Source organism: Rattus norvegicus, chromosome 1 (assembly GCF_036323735.1).
Source record: "Rattus norvegicus strain BN/NHsdMcwi chromosome 1, GRCr8, whole genome shotgun sequence".
Lineage (NCBI taxonomy): Eukaryota > Metazoa > Chordata > Mammalia > Rodentia > Muridae > Rattus > Rattus norvegicus.
Window position 1 is genome coordinate 50,390,869 of NC_086019.1, and position 24,005 is coordinate 50,414,873.

General features: G+C 48.8%; 1 protein-coding gene across 7 annotated transcripts; it reads left to right on the top strand.

Annotated features, from left to right (window-relative positions):
* Positions 1-15: 15 nt before the first annotated feature.
* On the top strand, positions 16-18,589 carry Pnldc1 (PARN like ribonuclease domain containing exonuclease 1). 7 transcript variants are annotated; one of them, XM_063266149.1, is made up of 19 exons: positions 16-248; positions 577-634; positions 955-1,028; positions 3,176-3,215; positions 3,861-3,984; positions 4,140-4,228; positions 6,326-6,426; positions 8,261-8,337; positions 8,511-8,654; positions 9,793-9,865; positions 11,280-11,365; positions 12,450-12,505; positions 14,843-14,907; positions 15,313-15,366; positions 15,484-15,526; positions 16,804-16,900; positions 17,154-17,329; positions 17,425-17,523; positions 18,349-18,589. In XM_063266149.1, exons 1-19 carry the CDS (start codon positions 173-175, stop codon positions 18,410-18,412), a joined length of 1,596 nt encoding a protein of 531 aa, XP_063122219.1. In that variant the 5' UTR covers positions 16-172; the 3' UTR covers positions 18,413-18,589. The 7 variants fall into 7 exon arrangements, 4 of the variants coding, with proteins under 4 accessions (XP_063122219.1, XP_063122222.1, XP_063122225.1 ...); NR_172643.1 differs by having other exon boundaries at positions 138-248; positions 9,796-9,865; positions 12,253-12,505; NM_001395593.1 differs by having other exon boundaries at positions 138-248; positions 9,796-9,865.
* The last annotated feature ends 5,416 nt before the right edge of the window (positions 18,590-24,005 follow it).

Sequence of the window (24,005 nt, forward strand, 5' to 3'; positions counted from 1 at the left end):
ACAGCCTCCACTTTCCCAGCAAATTAAGATCAAGGCTGTGGGCACCGCACCGAAACTCCCACCCACCAGGCTCTGGCCTTGGTGTAACACGTGCGCGAGCTTTAATGCCCTGCGCAGCGGAAACGCGTGGGCAGCACGTGGCCGCATCCGGCGCGCCCTGGGACTAGCGGCTATGGACGTGGGCGCGGACGAATTTGAGCAGAGCCTTCCATTCCTGCAGGAACTTGTCGCGGGTGCGGACTTCGTGGGTAAGATGCCTGGGGTTGCAGGGCCTGTCAGGGACAGCTTGGGAACTGGTGTGTGGTGTGTGTGTACCGTATGGGTCTCCAGGCCAGAGGAGCTCAGCGAGCGTCCCTAGGAAGGAAAGGAGGCTTCCTTTCCCACTCCAGCAGGGGGGCTGAAGCAATCAACCCCACAGCTCTTGCTTCTGTCGTCTGGACAGCCCTGTCTGGGACCACACACCCGGCCTGCTTTCATTATTGTATTCATATGCCTACCACCTGGAGCATTTACCGGTGTGAAAGGTGGTGGTTCGCTCTGTGCTTGAGGACTTTTGTCTGTTTTGTGCACCCGTAGGTCTGGACATAGAGTTCACAGGTCTGCGTTCAAACCTGTCCCGGCCCCAACAGATCAGGTATTACTGCCTTACCTCACCGGTGCCTCCTTAGTTAGACCCTGCCAGACAAGCATTGTTTCTGATCAGGCTCCTATTGGCTGGTTTTTGGTTTTGGTTTTTTTGGTGCGTATTGGGGGATATTTTTCGTTGGCTTGAGACATCTCCTAACAGCACCCAGTTGAGAGATGTGGCTTTTGTTGGCCAAATGCTGATAGGTACTCTCATTGTGGTAACAGGGATAATAGGTCCCTGATTTAGAGTAACTGAGCCTGCCACAGAGGCCTGGTACCTACTTCTGATCCCCTTGTCTGTGCAGTGAGATGCCTCTTTCTTCACAGTCTCTTTGACTTGCCATCTGAGTGGTATCTGAAGACCCGCCAAAGTGTTCAGCAGTTTACAATCTGTCAGATTGGTGAGTCTGATGCTCAGCTCTTTGTTATAGATCATTCTGGAAGTTATTTCACTGTCTGGGTTTCCTGTGTGTGTATATGTGTGTGTACCACCTGCAGCACTGAGAATATGAAAGGTGGTGGCGGTGGCGGTGGCAGTGGTGGTGGCGGTGGCAGCGGCTGCGTCGGTGGTATGTGTTTCACCTGAGCACTTGCAGTGTGAAAGGTGGTAGCTTTTGACCAAGCAGGAATTTACCAGCCTTTTATTCCATAGCTGAACAGACCAATGCCACGAACTGTCACTGTTGCACCTATTCTATCGTTTGAGCAAAACTATATGTTTTGTCTGTGAGTAGGTGATTAGAAGAGTTTTTACAAGACTTACTGTATGTCCTTAGTGTCTTTCCTGCATGTGTATACGTGCACCACATGGCTGCAGTGCCCACAGAGGCCAGAGGAGTATATCCTGTAACTGGAGTTACTGATGGACGGTGTGAGTCTCCCTGTGGGTCGTCTCCCTAGCCCCAGTGTGGGGGATTTTTAAAAGAAAACTGACAAGAACAGATCGTACACGTGTTTTACATTTTGTTTTTTCTTTCTCTCGTTTAATGGAGTTTGGGAAGCTGTGTTAGCATACAGACCTGATCATTTAAGAAATTCCATAATATTACAAAAGTATGGATGGGGGCTTAGTGTGTAAAGTATATGTAGTGACCATTTTCTATGATGAAGAGCATTTTCGTTATTGGCAGCCTTCCTATTTGCACACTAGCACACTTTTGTGTGTCTGGGATGTTTCTCTCAGTGAGACTGAGTTAGAGTATGTGCATTAAAGCATTGACAGCTACAGCCAGTCATCCACGGTGTTCTCAGAGATGGACACCGGCAACGGCCAGTGGACCAGCAACAGCCAGTGGACGTTCATATTCAGAAACCAACCTGATCATCTAAAAAATTCTAATTTTATTTCTGATTTATAATACTGGGGTCCTCAAGTAAGTAGGGGCCCTGACTTTCTCAGTAAAATGAATTATAAAAACAAGCTATGGGCCAGGTTTTACTGATTCCTGCTTTCTCTGGAGGTGAACATTTGTGGGTGTGTGTTTACACCTGGGTATGCTTCCCTTTTCTTCTTGGATTTTGCTGCCTTTTTTTGTTTTGTTTTTCTTACAAGATCTATTTGAGAAGTACAAGAAATCACTTTGGTTAAGTTCTTTTGCTCTCCACCACTTTGGGAGTTTTCCACTTTCAGTGGCTTGTTTAACATAGTAATTTACAGATTTAAAAGTGGTTAAATTGGCCCTTTTTTGTTGTTGGGTTCCAGTTTTGTTTTTGTTTTTTTTTAAGATTTATTTATTTTACTTATATGAGCACACTGTAGCTGTCTTCAGACACACCAGAAGAGGGCATCAGATCCCATTACAGATGGTCGTGAGCCAATATGTGGTTGCTGGGAATTGAACTCAGGACCTCTGGAAGAGCAGTCAGTGCTCTTAACCGCTGAGCCATCTCTCCAGCCTGGTTCCAAGTTTTAAAATTTTTAAATTTGTTTGTTATTTATGATATATGAGTATGGGACATGTGTGGAGGTCAGAAGGTAACTTGGTGGGTACATTCTGTCCTTTCGCCTTTACCTCAGTCTCGGGGATTAAAGTCAGGCCGTTGGGCTTATGTTAAAAAAAAAATAGTGGCCTTTATCCACTGAGCCATCTTGCTGGCCCCAATTTTTTAGGTTTTCTGAGACAGAATTTCACACAGAAACACAGGATAACCTCAGACTCACAAAATCCTTCTTGCCTTAGCCTCTCAAAAGAGTTTGCATGTAGCCAAACTCTTCAACCTCTGATCCTCCTGCCTCTGCCTCGCAAGTGCCAGGATCACAAGGCATATGCCATTGAGCCTGACTCTCGGCTTGTTTTGAAGCTGCGAAATGTTGATTTACCACTGCTGTGCTTGGAAAACTGGCCATGAGTCTATGTTTGATAATTTCAGCACAAGCTATAGTGTGGTCGGTCTCACACCTTGAGTCTGTTTTGCAGTAAGGACGTGTCCCTGTTCTGTGCCCCCACCATGTCTGTGCGTGCAAAGCTGGTGGGAATGTCTGGTCTTCAAGGGCTGACCTCAGGTGGCCTTGCCTCTGTGTTCATTACGTCTACCATTGTTGTTCTAGGATTGTCCATGTTTTCCAGCGTTGAAGGAGAATCAAACAAGTATGTATGCCAGCTGTGATGCACACAGCCTTTCCCGTCTGTGTGTGGCAGCTTCCCTTTGGTTGTCTGAATCACTTTGTCCTGGACACTGTCCTCTTGACTTCTGGCTTTCGCACGCGTGCTGTACTCTCAAGATTAGAAGTAGTGCCTTTTCTGTGGGGCCTCTCCTGCCTTGTGTCTGAAGTGTTCTTCTGGCTCTTGTTTCCTCCTGCTGGCTCTCGTGCATCTTGGGAAAGTAGTAAGGAGTGTTACCATCTAGAGAGGTGTTTAAGCTGCCTGGTAGCTCTTGGGCACCAGGAATCAGAAGAATGCTGTACCTTTTGGGACAGCTCTGCTTGGAAGCTGCTACAGGGGGCTCAGCTGTGAGTGTATTTGCAGGGAGCACTGATCTGCTGCTTAGGCTGAGTATTTGGGTGGGTCATGGGCCTATTTCTGCCTTGGACTTTGCTCCCCAAGGGCAGTATTACTCCCTGTTTTTTTTTGGCCCCTAGACAGTGTCTAAAATACGTTGAGCATTCAGAAACCATTTAGCTGCTTAAATGAAAGTCAAGCCTGCAGGTGGGGCCTGCTGTGTGAGCCAGGCTGGCTTGCCTGTCTGCTCTGTCCTTGTGTGAGGGGTTTCTCCTCGTTATCTCTGCTTTATAGGTATGTAGCGCACTCCTGCAATTTCTTTCTCTTCCCTACAACATTTGGGATCCTGGACTCAGAATTCTCTTTCCAGGCATCTAGTGTACAGTTTCTGAATCAGTATGGCTTCGACTATAACAAGGTATGCACCTGATGAGGGGGCTGTGGTTGTGGAGGGGTTACTCTAAACCATCATTTCCCCTCCCTTCTCCCTCGCCTACCCCTGGTCCCCTTCACTTTGCCGTCTGGCCCTCATGATGGCTCTTACTAGTCACCTTGTTCTGTTCCTGTCTTCAGTTCCTCAAAAACGGAATCCCATACATGAATGAAGAACAGGAGAAGAAAATCAAGCACAGTATCCTGAGAGGGAACTGGAGAGTCCGAAGGTAGGGTCTGCCTTCCCAAGCACCTCTGGTCCCCTTATTGCTAGGCTTCTGGCCTCCTCTGTGGTTGGGGAGGCTGGCTCATCAAACCATTCACACTTAGCTGAGGTGGCTTTGGCCACCTGTACTCTCCTGAGAGGAGAGAACACTTTCTACATCTTCTCCTTTCAACTCTCATGTGAACAGTATTTTAATCTTGAAAATGAAAACACATGGTTTGGGAGGTGAAGCTCAGTTGATAAAATCCCAGCTTGATTCTTAAAGCGTATGCATGTGCGCTCGCATGTATGTATGTATGAATATATATAATATAGCTTATATAAAAATATAAAATATGTTTTATATTTAAAAATATACTTTAAAATATAAGTATGTAATATATAAATATATATATTATTATTATTTTTTTAATTATAATCCCAGCCCTGGGGAGGTAAGAGGTGAATCCTTGGGCCTTGCTGGCTAACAGCCTGGCCAACTTGTTGAGATTCAGGCCATGAAGAAACAGAAGTTCTATCTCACAAAGTGGTAGAGAACACTTAGAAAGGACAGGTTGTTCTCTGTCCCATCCCCGACATGCACACACACCCTTACGTACGTACAGCCCAGTGGCACACACTGGGAATCCAACACCCAGGAGAGTGAGGTGGCATGGTTGTGAGTTCCAGGCTAGCCTGAGCTACATAGGAGGACCCTCATCTCTAAAAAGAAAAAAAAAAAAGAAAGGAAAAGAGGAATTAACCCCGGGCTGGGGGAGGGTTAGAGACAGGGTTTCCCTGTGTCGCCTGGCCGTTCCGGAACTCACTCTGTAGACCACAGCTGGCCAGTTCAAACTCAGATCTGCCTGCCTCTGCCTCTTGAGTGCTGGGATTATAAGGCCTGCACCACCACTGCCTGGCTAAGAAATTGACTCTTAAATTTGGTTCTCAAAGAGACAGGAATTGGGTCTGTGGGATTTACAAGCTAACTTTGCGGTACAGAGGGGAGCAGCTAAGCCCCAGTGTGTCTGTGTGGACCCTAGAGGTTGCCTCAGCAGGGGGCTTTTCTCTGTCCCTGGAGCGAGGTTGCTTCCTTTCCTTTGGCAGGCCCAGACCTTGTTTGCACTAAGGTCCAGTGACCACAAGGAGGTGGCAGCCTGGGTCCTCGCCAGTCGCCAGTCTTGAATTATGTAGCCTTTTTGGGGCATGAGACTTTTCACCTTCATCAGGTTACATTAAAAAAAAATCAATTAGCTTTGACTCCAAAATGTGGTTTTCATACGGTCTGGGTAATCTCGAATATTTTGGTGTGTTTATTTTTTTCCTTCCTTTTATTGTGTTTGGTATTGATGTTCATATACAAATGTAGATTTTTTTTTTAAAGCAGGAAGTCACTTGAACCTTACCTCTAGGCCTGCCTGCTTTTCTAAGTTCAGACTTGAAGTGGGTAACTTTCCCTTTTTTTTGGACACCTGCCAGAATTCTAAGCATGCTTGCACTGACCTTCTGGACTTTCCCACTCTTTCCCTGCAGTCTCCCCCTCCCTCCATTGACTCGCTGACCTCCATTGCTGATTCTGCTTGCTTTCTTGAACCCTAACTCAAAAGGCCTGGCTGGCTGGCCCTGCCGCCTCTTTGCCTCACGCAGCTGTCAATTACATCTTTTACAGTTTGCCTGCCCTGTTGTTTTTTTCTCTCAAACTCTAATTAAATGGCCCTCAAGGTTCAAGAGTAAAAACAGAGGGAACCAGTTTGAATATTTTGTCTTTTGTTATTTTTCAAGTGTTGGAGAGAGAGCTTAGATTTCTGACAAAGGAGCAGAGGGTTCATTCATGTGCTTGCCTTTTTCCTCATGTTTCCAGTAAGTTCATTACAAATCCTCTGGGAGCCACAGGCAGCCAGTCCTGACAGTACGGTTCACTGGCTAGAGCCCCTGGCCACCCCATCCAGGCAGACTTGTATTCCTGAAGAACAGAAGTTGACCTTCCTCTTGCACAAAAAGATGTGGAGCACAAACGACTGTTTTCAGATGACAGGCTCCAGACACGAGTCAGTCTTGAGATTGTCTTAGGAGTCTGGTATGATCTCTACCAACATCTCTGCTTCCCTGTGCCCGTTTTCAGCTCTCTGGATAAAGACCAAATCAAGGTGGTGATTGATAAGGTGACCCAGTGGCTGGACCTGGCTGAGGAAGGTGACCAGATGACTCTGCCTGGCATCTCTGGTAGGCAACCTGGGAGCATGGGGTGTCATGGCAATGTTCCGGGAGGTGGGGAACAAATTCTCTTTTCCTTTGAGTCTTGATCTCAAGTCCCTCCCCCTCCCCTATAACTGAGTACGAGGCCTTTGCTCAGTAGGTAGCTTATCCTTGGGGTGAAAGTCCTGACCTGAATTCCCAAGTCTCAGAGGCTTTTTAACCTGCATTGAGTCTCAAGGGTAGACTCACTCATGAGCCAATCCTTTCCATTCTACCTGAATGCCTGTTTTACTGACAATGGGGAATCCATTCCTCATTGTGGCAATGCCTAGAGCCTGGTCTGATTGCCATGGAGTCTATGAGGTCAAAGCTGTCTCCAAAGTGTTGCTCAGGTGTGACTTGTTAATGTGTGTGTGTATGTGAGTGTGTGTGTGCGTGTGTCACCCGGGTGGCATCGTCTGCTGAGACCTGGATCAGCTGAGTGCCTGTGTGCATGCACTGGAGATCACAGACAGGGCCTTGTACAGTCTAAGTACCTCCAGTCCCAGCTGTTGTTTTTGCTGAAAAAAAAAACACTCTTTTAGTGTTTACTTAGTATTTTATTTGTATGGCTGTTCCGCCTGCATTTATGTATGTGCACCACATCACAAGCCTGGTACACAAGGTTGGCAGAAGGGGCCATTGGATTCCCTGGAACTGAAGTTACAGATGGTTATAAGTCACCATGTGGGTTCTGGGAACTGAACACAGGTCCTCTGTAAGAGCAGCAAAGGCTCCTAATCACCGAGCCACCTCTCCAGCATCTTTTCTTATTTTATTTTAATGGAATATAACTTTTTAATATATGAGTGTGGGCATCAGATCCCATTTCAGATGGTTATGAGCCACCATGTAGTTGCTGGGATTTGAACTCAGGACCTCTGGAAGAACAGCCCGTGCTCTTACTCATTGGGCCGCCTCTCCAGCATCTTATTCTATTTTAAGGGAATGAAACTTTCACTTAAAATAACTAAGCTGAGGTTATTTAGACCTCAGTATTTTCAGTTCTTTCCCTCAGAGAAGCCAGTCACCTCAGGACTCTGTGTTTGCTGGCTGTAACTTTAAACTTTCAATAAAAGATGGGTATGTAGAGGACTAAGACTGTAGCACAGTGGGTAGAGTACTTGCCCAGCATGCAGGAGGCCCTGGGTTCAATCCCCAGCACTTTATAAAGTCAGATGTGACAAGTCCCCACCTGCAGCCCTAGCACGCGGGAGGCAGAGGCAGGAACGTCAGGAGTTCAGATCATTCTCATCTCTGTAGTGAGCTTGAGGCCAGCCTGAGCTCTGTGAAACTCTCAAAGCAGAGACCTGGATCTATTGCCATAAGCCTGACAGCCCCCTCAGCAGAGACCTTTCTCAAACTCAAAAAGATCTGGTTGCCTTTGCTTCAGAGTGCTAGTAGCAAATGCATGTGCCACCACACCCGATTTACTTAAGATTTTTGTTTGAGAAACAGTTATTTTTCTGACATGTTATCTTTAACTTTCTTTGCTATCGAAGTGCCTTCTCTAAGTTATAATTAGTATTAGTTCCTAACACGGTTAATATCATCAGCCGTAAACTACAGAAACAGCCACATGAGTGTCCCCAATTGAAGAGCATTCTCGAGATCCAGACCTTAGAGAATGTTGTCCTAGAACATCCCAGCAGGACACACAGACGTTGGCCCAGGCGCCCTGGAAGCAGGCTTCTGGTGCAGCCCACCAGTCACAGGCTCGAAGTGTCTCTTCCTTTCAGGCTTCTCCCATGGGGAAGGAAAGGGAAGTTTGAAGTTTGATAGTGCTCAGGTTCTGTGTATGCCTTGTGCTTCCTTCCTGTAGGGTTCCAAGCCTTCGAGGTCCAACTGGTGCTGAGGCAGGCCCTCCCCAACATCTGGACAGTGCTGAAAGAGGAGGGGGTGAGTCCTCGCCTAGGTGTGTGTCCTTAGCGACTTCCTCCCCCTCTCCCCTCTCTTCAGCCAAATCTGGCCTCTGAAAGGCTTCTGTTTCGTGTTTGCTCTGCGGTAAAGAGACCCCGATTCCCAGCTGTGTCGTAGGTAGGCCCTTGTACGCCTGTCTCTCTCCGCTGCAGGTAATTGTGAAGAAAGTGAGCCAGCCACATCGCTGGTACCTTGAGCATGCCTCTTGTGACCAAGTCACCTGTTGGAAGGAGCAGATTCTTCTCTCTGCAAGAGGCTTCTCTGTCTTTTTTCAGATGTTGGTGAAAGCCCAGAAGGTAGGGGATATCTCTTTCCATCATCTTTTGTATTTATAGCAGTAGATTATTAAGGCTTCTCTGCCAATAAAGTTATCTTTCTTCACTTGACCTTACTCAAAAGGCCAAGAAATGATTAAAGATATATTTTTAAAAAATGAGTTCTGGGGGCTGCAGAGATGGCTCAGTGGTTTAGAGCACTGGCTGCTGTTGCGGTTTGATTCCCAGCACCCACAGGGCCTCTCACAGCTGTCTGTCACTCCAGTGGACCTGACTCCCTCTTCTGGCCTCTGTGCGTTATGCACGTGTGACCTGCAGACTTACGTGCAGCCCAAGCACCCATATAACATAAAATAAGTGACTAGTAAGGTTTTTTAAAGATGTATTTGTTTACTATATATGAGTACACTATAGCTGTCCTCAGACACACCAGAAGATGGCATCGGATCCCATTACAGATGGTTGTGAGCCACCATGGTTGCTGGGATTTGAACTCAGGACCTCTAGAAGAGCAGTGGTCTTAACCACTGAGCCATCTCTCCAGCCCAGACTAATAAATTTTTTTTCTATTCTTTTTTTCGGAGCTGGGGACCGAACCCAGGGCCTTGCGCTTGCTTGGCAAGCGCTCTACCACTGAGCCAAATCCCCAAGCCCCAGACTAGTAAATTTTTAAGGTGACTCTTTGTCTTTGGACATAGCCTTGCTTTTTCTGTGGTGGGTTAGTTTGAGAAAAGACAGTGCATGAGGGTCTCCTGTGTCTTTGTCTCTTATAGCAGCTTGGGAATTTTAACAGCCATTACCTAAAATTGCTTGGAGAAATTGTGTTTGCCTCACGGATTCCCACTGTGGATCCTGCCTCAGGGCCGCTGCTGTTTACTCATCTCCCCTTCTTTTCCCTTGTCTGTCTGTCTGTCTGTCTGTCTGTCTGTCTGTTTCCCTGCTAGCTCCCCTCCCTCCATCTTTCTCCTCCCTCCCTGTTTCCTTCCCTCCCTCCACCCCAGCAATCCCATTCTCTTATGTGGGAGCTGAAAAACACTGAAGCTGGATTAGCGAGTGATCTAAAGCGACCTTCTTTACTGAAAACCAAAAGCCTGCTTTAGACCAAGGGTTGGACCTGACAGTCAGAATTCCCTTCTCTCACCTGTTGCTTTCTTCCAAGCAGCCCTTGGTAGGACATAACATGATGACGGACCTACTGCATCTCCATGAGAAGTTCTTCCGACCTCTCCCAGGTAGGGGTGAAGTCGGGCTCACCTTCTAGCCTCAGGTCTGTGTCTGCACCACCTTCTGGGTAGAGACCAGGGTGCTTCCTCAGGGAGGGCGAATCTGATTACATTTCCTGTGCCTGGCTGGCTCATGGTATGACCGTGGGCAAGGTCACAGATGTATGAAGGAAAGAACCCTCCATTCATTGCTTAGCGCTTTGGCTTTTCTCCTTTGCTTTGAGTCTTTATATACTTGTGTAGACTATGGATTCAATCTTAGGGTTGGCTTTTCCCCTTCGTGCCATTATAGACCTCACAGATGCCTAGGTGTTTCAGTGACCACCTGGGCTTTTCCACACTTGAGTCTGTCTTTGGACAGATGGCAGTATAGTGTACTGGGTAGTGTCCATCCCTCGGGGTGTGTGTGTGTGTGTGTGTGTGTGTGTGTGTGTGTGTGTGTGTATGTGACCTCTCCAGGTGGTGCCTTTGCCTTTTCTAGCTGTGAGATGAGATGGCAGTAGAGACCTCAGCTTGGTGGCAGGAGTAAGCAGGTTCACAAAGGTGTGGTACGCACTAGATGAGAAGGGACAGGAAGCTCCCCGAGGGAGTTCTGAAGAACACAGCTGGACAGAACAGCTATTTGAGCATATTGGAAGAATTAGAGCAAAAGAATGAGATGCACTCGAAAGCTTGAGCAAACAGAAAAGGCATTCAGTGGAAGAGGGGACGTTCCTGCAGCTGGTGGGCCTGGGGCTGTGGTAAGGTGCTGCAACCACAGAATGCATGTGGGACCCGTGTGAGGGTGAGCAGTGGCCAGCTGGGAGGAGGAGGTGGCCAGGACCTTTCACAAGTCCACAGCTCGATCACAGTCCACTGTGAGCTGGGCACAAGGACCCCAGGGAGAGGACCTGGCAGAGGTTCTGTTGGGGCGGGGCGGGGAATGTGGTCGAGAATGCTGGGGCTTTTTGCTTGGGATGTGTGGTGAGAGTTTGTGTGTCATAAACCAGTATCTGGATGCAGTGTCACAACTGCACAGAGTATAACCTATTCAGAGTCTACTAAAATCCCCTTTCGTACCAGGATGCTTTACCTGATAAGGTATTCAGCTGATTTGTCTTGGACTGTTCTCTGCATAGCCATGCATAGCCGTTTATTGCTTACTTCACGGGTGTCTTCCCGAGCTCCTGGGCCGTGTTAGCTGATGAAGGCAGCAGGCAGGGCTCTGAGTTTGCTGGAAAGCCATGTGACCTTTACATAGAAAGTGGCAGTGGCTGCATGGCTGGGGAGTCCGTCTTCCATGAGGGTTAGAAATGCTTGCAGTTCATGTCTTGTTCTCTCTGCTTTCCTAGTCAGTGCTGGGGGCAACCTGGGCCGGAGGGTGGCTCCGTGTGTTCCCACTGACCCACAGATTCATGTGTCCCATTTGGACTTTCCCCCTCAGAAAGCTACGATCAGTTTAAGCAGAACATCCATAGCCTGTTCCCTGTCCTCATCGACACTAAGAACGTGACTAAAGACATCTGGAAGGTAAGGTGTGGTTTGCTTTGGGATAAGGGGGTATTGAGTTCATACTCATGGCACTTTTCGATGGATTTTCATATATTCCAAGGCCCGAGTTGTGATGTATTTGTAGGTAAATAGTGTACTTTTCATCAGACAACAGAGCAATAATTTTGTGGGCATTTTGTTTTGTTTTGTTTTTTAAGACAGGGTCTTGCCAGGTAACCTAGGCTGACCTTGAAATCGTGACAACTCCACACCTCAGCCTTCCACATACTAGGACTAAAGGCATACACCATCGTGTATGCATGGTCCAAACAGTTTTAGAGCTTACTACATATTTTATAAACCTATGAGGCATGCCTATAAAGGATCATCTAAAGGATTAGGGGCCCCATGTAAAGTCTGGAGGAAACCCCATTTTTGTCAAGCACTGAAGTCATGGGTTCTCTGACGGAGTTAGAATCACAGGGGAGGTTGCAGACTGGTCCCAGCTCCACTGCCACTTCATGTGTGGTCTAGAGTGGAGCCAGGTAATAGTCCAAAAGCTCCCCAGGTGACTCCTGTAGCCCAGGTCACACACTACACGTGGGAAAGAAGCATTCAGTTACTTTAAGTGCTTTTAGGAGTTGAACGGAGCAAGGGGAATCCATCAGTGTTTTAAAGCTTTAGGTTAATGGCTTAAAGTGGGCTGTTCTAGGAGGGCTAGCAGAAATCAGAAGGGTTCTGCAGAGCATTTCTGCCCAGAGAGGCCCTGAGTATTTGGTCGTTACCTGCTCCATCTTTGATCTTGGCACTTAGTGACCTGACATTACCCCAAGGCCTCCTGATCCCCAGACACCAGGTACTCTGCATAGCTAGCCCCACCTAGTCCAGGGTTTCATGTTCCTGTGTTCACATCCTTCCCTAAACAGAAGGTGAGAGTTCTGTGGCTGACACTGACCTCTAGCCAGGGTCACTGGGACGTCTTCTGTGGTGCCCCCAGAGTCCTGCTCTCCTGACCCTGGGATGGTGTCAAGGCCAGCATTTGCCAGGTCCATGTAGTGACCCTTTGCGAGGCCTGCAGCAGATGGTGACCCCAAGCACAGTGCTCCGTTCTTCATGATTGCAGGAACTGCGTTTCCCACGAGTCTCCAACCTCTCGGAAGTGTATGAAGTGCTGAGCAGGTGAGGAAGGTGTTTCTGGAGCAAGGCCTGCAGCCTCAGCTGCCCAGGTCACAAGGGACCTCTGAGACCTTTCTCTGATTTTAACTTACTCCAGGCCCCCTAGTTTTGATGTATTTGTGTGTAACTGGCATGCTTTTCATTGGACAACAAAACAATAATTTTGTGGTACTGCTCCCTCAGACACAGCTGCTTGGACCTAATGTCCCTCTACCTAGCTCCTCAGGCCTCCACCCCTGCCTCAGACAGCATTCTTGGTCTTACTTCTGAAAAAAAAAGTCAGAGGTCAGAGGTCAAGCCTGCTGCCTGCCTTCTTGAACATTCAAGTTCTGTCCTTCTCATTGAGTCTCCTGTCACCAGCAAACACAATCATTGTTGTTGTAAAAATATAAAGATAAAAAAGTATTGTTGTCTTTTACCTTGCTAGGTCCTACACCGAGGTACCCCAAGATATCTGCTAGATATCTTGGCGGAAACACATCCCGCCGCCACACACTTTCCTACACTCAAACCCTCACATAAAAGAACACACAACACAATAATCTTAGATCCAATTGATAAGATATAATTGCCCACTTAAACATACAAAGCCCAGTACCATCCATCCCTTAAGAACATTGATAACAACCTACAAACACACAGAGCGGAATCCGGAATCTTAACCTCAGCCTCCATTGTCCTGCCACAGCTTCTCCTCCTTCTCCCTCTCTCCTTTCCGTTCCAGTCTCCTCCTCTTCCTTCAAACTTCTCTCCCACCCATCCTTCCTTCTCCTCCAATGACAGGCCTCCTTCTATCCTGTACCTGCCCCTCACCTGTACTTTACAAATTCAGTGGGTAGAAATTTCTGGCGAAGTCACCTGATTCCTGAATACTGTGACTAGGCTGCTGTCCTAGGGGCAGTGGAATTAGCATCAAAATACAGATCACTCCAGGGCAAACCACCACAAATCATCACCTTCCTGGTTTCTTGACAAACCAAACTGGGTCTTACATATTTTTTTTCTTTTTCTTTTTTTTCCCGCGGAGCTGGGGAGCGAACCCAGGGCTTTGTGTTTGCTAGGCAAGCGTTCTACCACTGAGCTAAATCCCCAACCCCCCCCCCCCTTTTTTTTAAGATTTATTTATCACTTTATTCAGACACACCAGAAGAGGGCATCAGATCCTGTTACAGATGGTTGTGAGCCACCATGTGGTTGCTGGGAATTGAACCCAGGACCTCTGGAAGAGCAGTCAGTGCTCTTAACCGCTGAGCCATCTCACCAGCCCCACACCTTTCTGGTTTCTATTGCGGCAGGATCTCAGGTGTCTCAGGCTGGCCTTGAACTCACCAAGAATGACCTGAACTTCTGATCCTTCTGTCTCTCTTCCAAATGCTGAGATTATAGTCAAGTACCAGTTTGCTGTTTTATGAGGGTGCTGGGGGTAGACCCCTGGGCTTTGTACATGTTAGGCAAGCATTTGAACATCCTCAAACACCCTCTTTGGTTGAAGCCAGCAGGGCTGTTCTCTGCTTGCCTTGCCTCCTCCCTTCTCTTAGACTCTGCCTACTTGTCCCTTTCCTAGGGACTCAAGCCATCACCTCTCATTTCCCTTACCATCACCATCTAAAACTTAAAAATAAGCTACTCACTTTTTGACCCTCTCCCTGGCATCCACGGTAACCCTGTAGTTTTTGTGGAGTCTTATGGGAAATATGTGTAATCGGGCTGTGGAATAAAAGGGTCAGAGCCTCTTCACTTGTGGGAAGCCCTTGGTGGGGTGCCTAAAACTGGTATGGCAGCATGCTTATTCCCTAGAGACAAGTTACCCAGTCTGCCTTAAGTCTCCTTCACAGCCTCCCTTTTGCCCACACCCACTGCTGTCAGGTTTTCTCCCTTTGACAGTTACACGGGGGACCTGTGCTTGTACCCCGCAGGATGATGCATTAGGAACAGGCTGTGGCCCTGAGCTGTTTGAATTTGCTTTGCAGGCCTTGGAGCTTGGGCTTTCTCCTCCTTTTGCGACAGTCCTCCTGAGCCCTCTCTCTCTCCTCCATTACCTTTTCTTAGCAGGCCTTCACCGCCCCCTCGCTTGTGTTACCACCACACTGCTTCTGTGCATCTCTAGTTGACAGTTGGCTGACCTGTTTTCTTCTTTTGTTTTCCTTTGTTTGAAGCATCAGGGATTGAACCCAGGGCCTCATGGTCTGTGGCCTTATCAAGATCTCATTGGTCCATGCTTAGATCTTTGTCTTTTAAAAAAGGACGTGCTGAGCATGTATCTGTGTAATTTAAGGAGCTTGGGGACAAGAAGGAGTCACTCTTAGTGAGTTGACTTTACCCCGTTCTGTTTTCTAATAGTAACTTGAATCCCACTAAGAATTCCGGACCGGTGATCATTCATGCAAGACAATGTAAAAAATACGGTATGTCCCTGAGCTCTGGCCCCTCGAGTAGTTGGCCAAGTACCCTCGGGCTGAGTTGAGGGTTCTCCACTCTGGTCCCCCAGGCAGCAGGCTGTAGACCTGGGTTGGGATTCCTTCCTGGCCCACCTTGCTTTGTCCCACACAACTCTGCCTTACAGATACGCTAAGCCAGAGAACTAACTGTTTGAGGCACAGGAACCTGCTTTCTCTCAATGTGTGGGGTATAGGCTGCCATCTATCTCCACATGGCCAGGACAAGAGTGAGATATTTATGAGCAGGGAGAAGGGTACACAGTGCCTGCCACACTTGCCATGGTTGTTGAATAGGATGGGAAGAGAGGTTTCCTCCTCACGATCGTTCTAATTACCGACTGGTCATTTGTCTCTTTTGGAAAACCACTTCAGCTGAGACCAAGTGCCCTCATGAAGCAGCCTATGACGCTTTCCTCTGCGGGTCAGGTAATGTGTTCCTTTCCAAGGACCTCCTGTGAATGTGGACTGGGTCTTGTTTGGTTCCTATTGGGTGCACTTTTCCACAGGCCTGAGATCCGTTCCGTCTCCTGTTTTTTCTTCTAGTTCTCTTGAAAGTGGCTCACTTGCTTCTACAGAGGGTGCATGGGTGAGTGTCCTTCCTTTCATCCTGGTACCACGTCCTCAAGTTTCAGCAAACCCCAGTTAGAAACCAGGGCCTCTGGGTCACAGGACCACTGAAGAGAAGGAATGTGTAGTTTGTGGGTGTCTCCCCAGCAGCCAGTGCAGGGTTGAAGCAAGCAGTCTGCTCTGCAGAGCCTTGCTGCCACAGTGCCTCCTGCCTGGATCCTGCGATGTCTTAGCAATGTGGAGACTGGTGTGTGTCAGGGAACACCGTAGCAGGGTTAGACCTGAGTCCTAATTCCTTATAGAAAACTTCCTACCTCAGTGCTGTAGCCTTGTTGGCTATGAGTGTTCTCATAGCTCTCAGAGGCTACAGGGAACTGAGACGATAAAGTGTTCAAATGAAAGACACATCACCAGGAGGACAGTGGCTGGGGTTGGTGCCCGAATGGACAAACACAGAAACCCAAATCGAACATAAAAGCGTGGCCCCTGATGGTGGCATCCCAGGGCCCCTGAGTTAGTACATGGACACACCAAGGGCACCGATGACACGTGGCAGAGATATTATGTGGGTCACATTAATTCTGTGGGACTCCATGGGCCCTCAGAGGGTGCTGACCACTGTTGTAACCTGTTCTTCAGGACTGGCCTAGAAACGTTCTGGACTGGACTGTGAACTTAGTAGTCTGTTCTGGCCACAGATATAAATACAAATATTGTCTGATAAGTTGATGTGAGGCTTCTAGCTTATGCGAGGAGCCTGCCAGCTGGTTTCCTCTCCCCCGGTGTGGCAGCATCCTGGTACTCACTGGCAGGTGCCGTATGCTGGCACAGAGGGGGCTGCCTGCAGCAGCATACCTCAGTTTTGAGACTCATGCCCTACCCCCTTTCTTCATTTTAGCCCTTGTGACTGGAAAACCTTTTCAGGTTAGAGAAGGCTCATGGCAGTCTATATCCCTGGCACCTTGGCTGGTGCTACATTTGGGGTGCAGCTGGCAGTAGAGGTGTTGGGGGCATTGGAGTCAGGGTGATGTTACTGCAGAGGGTATAAAGTGGAGCTCTCCCAGTTTGCTGCTGGTGCTGGTCAGCAGATACCAGAAGTTCTTGGTCCAAACTCTGCTTGTATGTGTGAGGTTGCCCACCAAAATGAGCCCCAAGCCTTGGGAGGGGTAGAAAGGAGAGGCACCTGAGGCAGCTCCCTTCCCTGTTTTCCCATCAAAACCTTAGCTACAGCAGAGGACCAGCAGAACAACCTATGTGCCTGAGTGCTTCAAGGTTTTTCCTCTGTCCTTACAACAGCGGTGCTGTGCACGAGCCTGCCTTCCCCCAATACCTCGATGTGCTGGCGCCCTACGTGAACCAAGTGAATCTTATCAGAGCTGGGGTTCCGAAAATTGTAAGTATGTCTCATTCTGCGATCTCGTCTCCTCAGGCCTGGGTGGGCAGCAGGCCCAGTGCTCGCTGGGGTGTGCTGCTGCAGGGTTCAGTGCAGACGCAGGGTGCAGTGGGAGCTGAGGAGGAGGGTCACACCCCGTGACTCTCCTTTCTCTTCCCTGCTCCCACACCCAGTCTCTTCTAGAATCTTCTAACATTTTCAAACTGTATAAAGTATCAGTTTTGTTTTGTTTGTCTTGGTTTTGTTTTCCTAGAATTTTTCTGGCCCAGACTACCCCAGTATCCGCCCTCCTGTACTCATCCTCACTGTCAAGAGGTGGCCCGGGGTGAGTGAGCACCAGGTCTACCGTGAGTTCCAGAATCTCTGCAAGTTTGATGTCAGGCGGTTCACTCGAAGCCAGTTCCTGCTCCTGACCAATAAGTTTAAGGAGTAGGTACCCTGCTCCAAGCCCTGCCTCATTGCCTCTTCGCCTTTAGTGGCTGTGGCCACGTTGCTTGCTGACCTGAGCAAACTTCTTTTGGCAGTGCCCGCAGTGTCTTGAAGGAATACAGGAGCCACCCAACCCTGCAGGTCTCCCTGTACCGGTACTGGAGACATTCGCCCAACATCACCTGCCTGCTACAGTGAGTGACTTGGCAGAAAGCTCTTCTGCCTGCCGGGGTCCCATTTGGTCTGGTTCCGGCCAGCTCACTAGCTGCTATGAGTTGTCAGCCATTGATGACAGGTGTGAAGCGAAGCGTATCGAGAACTTCCCACTGCAGTGTTGGGCCCTGCTCTGTCAGTGGACTAGGGTGGGGTGGAGAGAGACCTGGGGGCAGGATACAGGTCATAGGAGATGATGGACGCCTCAGAACGAGTCAGAGAATAAGGAGTGAGCCAAACTGGGGGTAGGAAGATGGGGCAGTAGCTCTTGTATGGAGGTGCCTGTATGCGGAGGGCCAATGAAGGGGAACAAGAAAAGAGGGGATAAGGTAAGGTCGCATCCATAAGGGAGTGAGGGGTGGAGGGGGACAGGATCCAACTCCATTTGCAAAACCTTGCTGTCTTCTGTGCCAGTGGGGGGCACCAGGGAGCAAACATGGCTGTGAAATGGTCCAGCCTGGGTAGTGGGAAGGGAACCAAGCCAGTAGCGGCACCAAGAAGGGTTAAGTCACATGTGAGGTTGGGGCCCAAGTGACTGGAAAAAGAGCCTTGGAGTTGATCCCAAGGAGCTGTAGCTACCATAGACAGCCTCCTTGGCAGGCAGCCGCTTGTCCTGTCAGTCTCTGACCCCGACCTCTAGGGAAGGCAGCTCATCTGTATTGACCTGAGATCCTGTCTCAAAAAAACAAAACAAAACATGACATTTGATTGGATAAAATTGGGAGCAGAGCCTGTGCCACTCGCCCACTGGCCCCCAGGCAGACCCTGCCTCGTCCAGGCCTCTGACTTGTGCCTTTGTCTTACAGGGTCTGCAGCATAGTCACCACCTGGTCCATGATTGCCTTTCTCCTGGGAAGACCTAGCCCCTGACAGCAGTGAGCACCTCAGCTTCGGTCTTAGCCTCTGAGGATGGCCCCCCGTGGCTCGTTTGCATAAATGAGTTTGTTTTCATGCAGACCTATGTGGTCCTCTGTAGATACTCTGTTGTGTTGTGAATGTGAGATTCTGTAAATATGGATGATGATAAAGAAACCCTTGCATGTCGGACCTCTGTACACGGCCAGTGCATTCCTTCTGTCAGGTCCTGGCCTCTGGGGGGCGCCACTGCTCCAGCATGCCCAGAATTCTAGTGGCTGTGCGTGAGCGAAGGGGCTGTTTGGGACAAGGAGCTGGCATGGCAGAGATGAGGGAAGGGGCTGCTGTGGCTTCAGTAGATGCTGTGTGGGCACCACACTGGGCCATCACTGGGGTGCAAAGCATGGTAAGGCCTCCTGGGCTCCAGGAGAACAGGTCAGCATGAGGGATTGCAGACAGATGTGAAGGAAAAGCCTGAGGCACTGTCACAGAATGGAGTGATGTAGATCACCCACGCTGGGGGAGGCATGTCCATGCGTGCGACTCCCAGGGCTCTGCTCCTGCTGGTCCTGCCCCAGCCGAGCAGCACATGTGAAATTCAGTTACATGGCAGCAGGCGCTGCACTAATGATTACTGCTGGAAGACTGGACAGAGCCATCTCGCCAGAGTGCTTTTAAAGCCTCAGTTTTCCGAGACGAAGAGAGAGGTGTTATCATTTCCTCTCAAGAGCTGAGAAGTCGTCTCCTCACCCCAGACTCGCAGGGACTCGGGGTTGAATGTCATCTCTCAGGAGTCTTATCCTTTTCCTTCCCCAACTCCCTTCTCCTTCGAATCAACCTCTGCTCTCTGGGCTAAGGTGGTTGTGTTGCTGCCTGAAAACAGCAGGCCCTCTCTGCGCTCCTCCCTTTCCCCACAAATCTGTGGAGACCGTGTCTCATCTGGTCCCCATGGTCATGCATTACCATCTTTTACTGAGATCATAGGTAGGCTCTAGTTTGGAGGTCACCCCACCCTACATCTTGGTTACATCAGGGCTGACATGGCGCCCCCCCCAGGGTGAGCCTGGTTCTGAGCCTGTTTGCCCTGATACTCTCATTTCACTGTCCCTTGATAGAGGCCACCTCCTTGGTGACATGCCTACTGTTACCAGCAGGAGTTAGTCAGTGGGGACCTGTGGAGATGAAGGATGTCTGCAGGAGCTGGCTAATACAACCAACCCCCTTTCCCCTGACCCTTTTGTCTCAAGGCAGTGTCCACACAGCCTCCCGACCCTGGTAACACCATCTTATCTTCCCTCCACTTCTCTAAGGAGCCTGGGTGAAATCTGTGGTCTTAGGTGGCTTCCCATCCCGTTGGATGGTTTTTGTGGGGTTTTTTTTGTTTGTTTTTTTTTTTGTTTTTTTTTTTTTTTTTTTTTTTTTTGAGAGCAGGGACTGTTGTATCCCTGCCTGTCCTAGAACTTACTATGTAGACCAGCAGGCTGACCTTGAACTCACAGAGATCCACCAGGATCAAAGGTCATTTGACTTTTTGTTTTCTCATCTCTAGGACCAAAGCATGTGTCACCTCCCCACAGGTGGCTTCTGTTTTCTTGACAGCCACCTGCCACATGGGCGACAGAACTCCATTAACCTTGGGTGCCAGCCCATTTCCACATGGCCTTGTATCTGGATGTGGGGTTTTCAAAGGGGATCCCACATAGTTTCGAGGCCTCTCTAGTCTGCTGCCCACAAGGGCCTGCGGCCCACTGGCCCCCGCTTCCCACCAGCCCAGCTGCTTGGACACTTCATCTCTGTTTGGATGGAAATGTACTATTCTATCAACATGATTTTGTTCCCCCCTCTTCAGAACTTCACTGAAACTCTTCAGAATGTAGGAGGTCTGCCATGAACAGGTCATGCTAAGTTTTTAGAACTGTGAAAAAAATAAACCAAATAAAGCCTCTCTCAAGAGCCCGCTTCTGGGAGTCCAGGCATTTTGGCACTCATCCCATTGCCTCCTCTCCAGCTTTCCAAAACCCTAAATAAATTAAGCCCAGAAGCCAAGAATTTGACTCTTTGGGCAAGCCTGTTCTCCCCCGAGATGATTGACAGGCAGCATAGCCAGAGGGGGAGGGGCAGAGACCCTCAGTCAAAAATCACAATGCCCATCCCCCACACCCCATTCTGGTTTTATACATTCATTTTCAGGCAGTATTGTGGGATGTCAGACTGCTCTGCCTGGCGACCTCTGACCAAGTGATCTGGTATTCCTTAGTGTCACAGTGCTTTCAAGTACCTGAGGCCACTCACTGACTTACTAAAGAGGAACGGTGAGGTGCCAGTTTAGGAAGTTCAAGGTTGCAGGAGGCCCAGTTGGTTTCCTCTCCTGAAGAAGTCATGTCATGGTGGGAGGGGAAGTGTAAGTGCACCTTGAAGACCACAGGCTCAGGCACCTCCCATCAGGCCTTACTTCCTGTACCTTCCTCACCTCCCAGAGGCACTACCCAGCAACCCCAATCTCAAATACAGTGTCCCCTTAGGGGATCTCCCACAAGCAAGCACTGTTTAGAGCTTCGCAATACAGGACATGACCCCTTCCTCCCTTTTAATTTTAGCAACCACTCTCCTGAGCCAGATGCTGTGAGGGATGTTTATGCCTACACTACCCGGTCCTGGATTGGTGGGAGCCCTTTCCAGGCATTTTGGCACCAACAGAACTTCAACATAGACTTTCTAAACCACGCTCGTCTAAGTCATGTGACTACACCTCAGCCAGGTTTTTGCTCAAATGCCATTCCTGCACAGCCTGACCACCATGTCCAACAAAGTTCTCCATCCCTTTTTGGCCTTTACCCAGCTTTGTTTTTTCACCCTATGGTGCCCCGAGTAGTGCGACACGTCCAGGGGGACTCTGTGACCATCTATCCAGGAATGAAAGCTTTTGGTTCTTTTTTTTTTTTTTTTTTCCGGAGCTGGGGACCGAACCCAGGGCCTTGCGCTTCCTAGGTAAGCGCTCTACCACTGAGCTAAATCCCCAGCCCCCATGAAAGCTTTTGAGAGTCCAGAAGATGTCAGATCCACTAGAACCGGACTTGCCAGTGGCTTGGAAGCTGCCTGCTGTACCTGCTGGGAACTGACCTGGGGTGAGCAGTGGGTGTTCTTAACCACTGAGCCATCTCTTCAGTACCCCAGGGAAGGCTTTAAGTGTTACAGCAGGAGAAGGTTACACAGGCTAGAAATGGGTCTCCTGTGATTTTCTTTTTATTATTATCATCAACTAGAACAAGTTTCTTAGACTTTTTTCTCCCGCTGAGCCCATTTTCACCCCAGATATTTTCAGATGATCTCAGGCATGTAAATCCATGAAGTATACAGATCAAGCATTTACGCCGTGGAGGGGTGCATTCCTCTACTCCCAGCACATAGGAAGGCAGATCTCTGAGTTAGAGGCCAACCACAGCTATAGAGTGAGAATCTGTCTCACAAAACAAAACCCAACTAAAATCTTTACTAATCATATTTCCCCCTTGGCACACATACAATTTTAATATTAAAATGAAGACAAATTTGCAAACTAACGAGATAACTGCTTGTTTATATTTGCTCGGAGAACTGAATGTTGGCTGAATATTTGAGTGTTTTTCAGAACCAGCTGATATTTTGATTTTACAATTGTCAGCTTGTGGGGATGGTACTTTATATAAATTTATAGAACAAAGTGGCAGAGAGCTATGCTTGGGGCCATTTCAGAAACTGTTGGAATTCTGTCCCAACGCTAAGCCAAAATTCCTGTTACATTTTTTTTTAGAGATAAAAATCTAAACAATTCAAATTTCAGAATTTTAGAATCAAACGCTCTAATACAATCCAAGGACACAGAACCGATGGACAAATGCATGCTGAGGAATTATGAGAATAATCACCCTTTATTTCCCGAAGGAAGCCATGGCACATGCAGGAAGTGTGTGTACGGATGAAGCATTGCAGCTCCTTCTAGTCCGTGTGCTGTTAGTCACTGTGCCATCTCTTTAGTCCCCCAGGGGACTAAATGTTATGGGGGGAGTCTGTGTTTTGGGCAGCCTTGGTAGGCACAGCGTGTGTTGGGGGATAGCAAGTCTGGTGCAAAGCTTGCATGATATGTTCTACCCATGGCTGTGGTGAAGTCATGTGACACTGAAAGGGCCGTGGGCAGTAGGACTCCTGTGGAAGGCGAGTGGGTGCCCTGCTGCCATAGATACATGCCGTGGAATTGAAAGACAATCCGTGAAACACATCTGACAAAGTAAAAGAAGAAATTGGTTCAGTAAAATGGGTCATCGAATCTAGAGCCCATGCTGGGAGCATGTCCGTCTGGCACCTGGTCGTTGCTTGCCCAGACAGTGTGCTCAACCACCTCGTGTTGTACTCCCTGGGTTAGGCAAACAAAGGGTTCCTCAAAATATGGCAGAGAATCCCCAAAAGGTGAGGAAGTGAAAACTTAAGAACTGTGCACTACGGTGACCCTCTGCTGGCACTTGCTGTGGCAGACACGTTCAGTGATAGCCGTGAGTCCCTCAGGCCTGTCATTGTCCTCCCGCAGATGAGGAAGGACCTGAAGCTGAGAAAGTTGCTCTGAGGTACAGAGCTGAGCAGGGTCTGAACCCGGGACTGGCCACTCCAGGGGACGCGTGTGGAGTATGGTGGAGCCATGCACAGTGTGTGACCTGAAGAAGGGCCTTGTCAGATGAGGCTTCCAGGTCTGGCTCTGTGGTAGTGACTGGTGTCTGCAAGATGTGACTAGACTGCTCAGCAGGGAGCTACAGGTCAGTGTTTCCACTGTTAAGTCACCCCCTCCCACACACATTTGTAGTCTGTCTGGACTGGCCAAAGCAGTCATTGGCACCACCTGGCACCTTATGGTGGGAAGTCTATCACTGTCCCTGAACCAGCTGTTAAAGGTCTCTTCTTCTCCTCACAGATACTTAGTTCAGCCATCTTGTATTCTTAGGTCTGGTACAGGGAGGTGCTGGGCCCTGTGACTTTATCACTTCCGTTCCTACCAATCCAAAGGGCTACCACTCCCTCCTGTAAGGCTACTGGATCCTGATTCACCTCCCCAACCTCTCCCAGACCCCCATTTTTAAAAATTCTGTTGCATTCCATTCAGTCAGATTAGCAGGTCAGGCGCTCTGGTACCCACTAAAGGGCAGTTAACAAGTTCTCCATCTCCTGACATCCCTCTGAGCTACTCCCTCCAGACTCTAACTGCAAACGTTGTTTCCAAGTGTGAAGGGTCTGATGTCTCTGTAGCTGAGCCCAATTACTCCCTTCAGCCCTCATTTGAATGCAGGTAGAAGCTGTCTCCCCAATGGCCACCTCCATTCTGAGCATCCCTGCCCAGTAAGGCCTTTGGCCAAGGTCTCAAGGGGCCTCAAATCTGCTACATAGCCAAGGATGACCTTGAGCTCCTTATTCTTTCTGTTTCCACCCTGTAAAAAGCATGACTTATCTTACATGTATGGTGGGTGTTTTATTGGCACGCATGTCTGCACCGTGCTTGTGCATTGCCCGCAGAGGCCAGAAAGAGGGTTGTGAGCTGCCGCTGGAAATCCAAACCTGGTTCTCTGGAAGACTAGCAAGTGCTCCT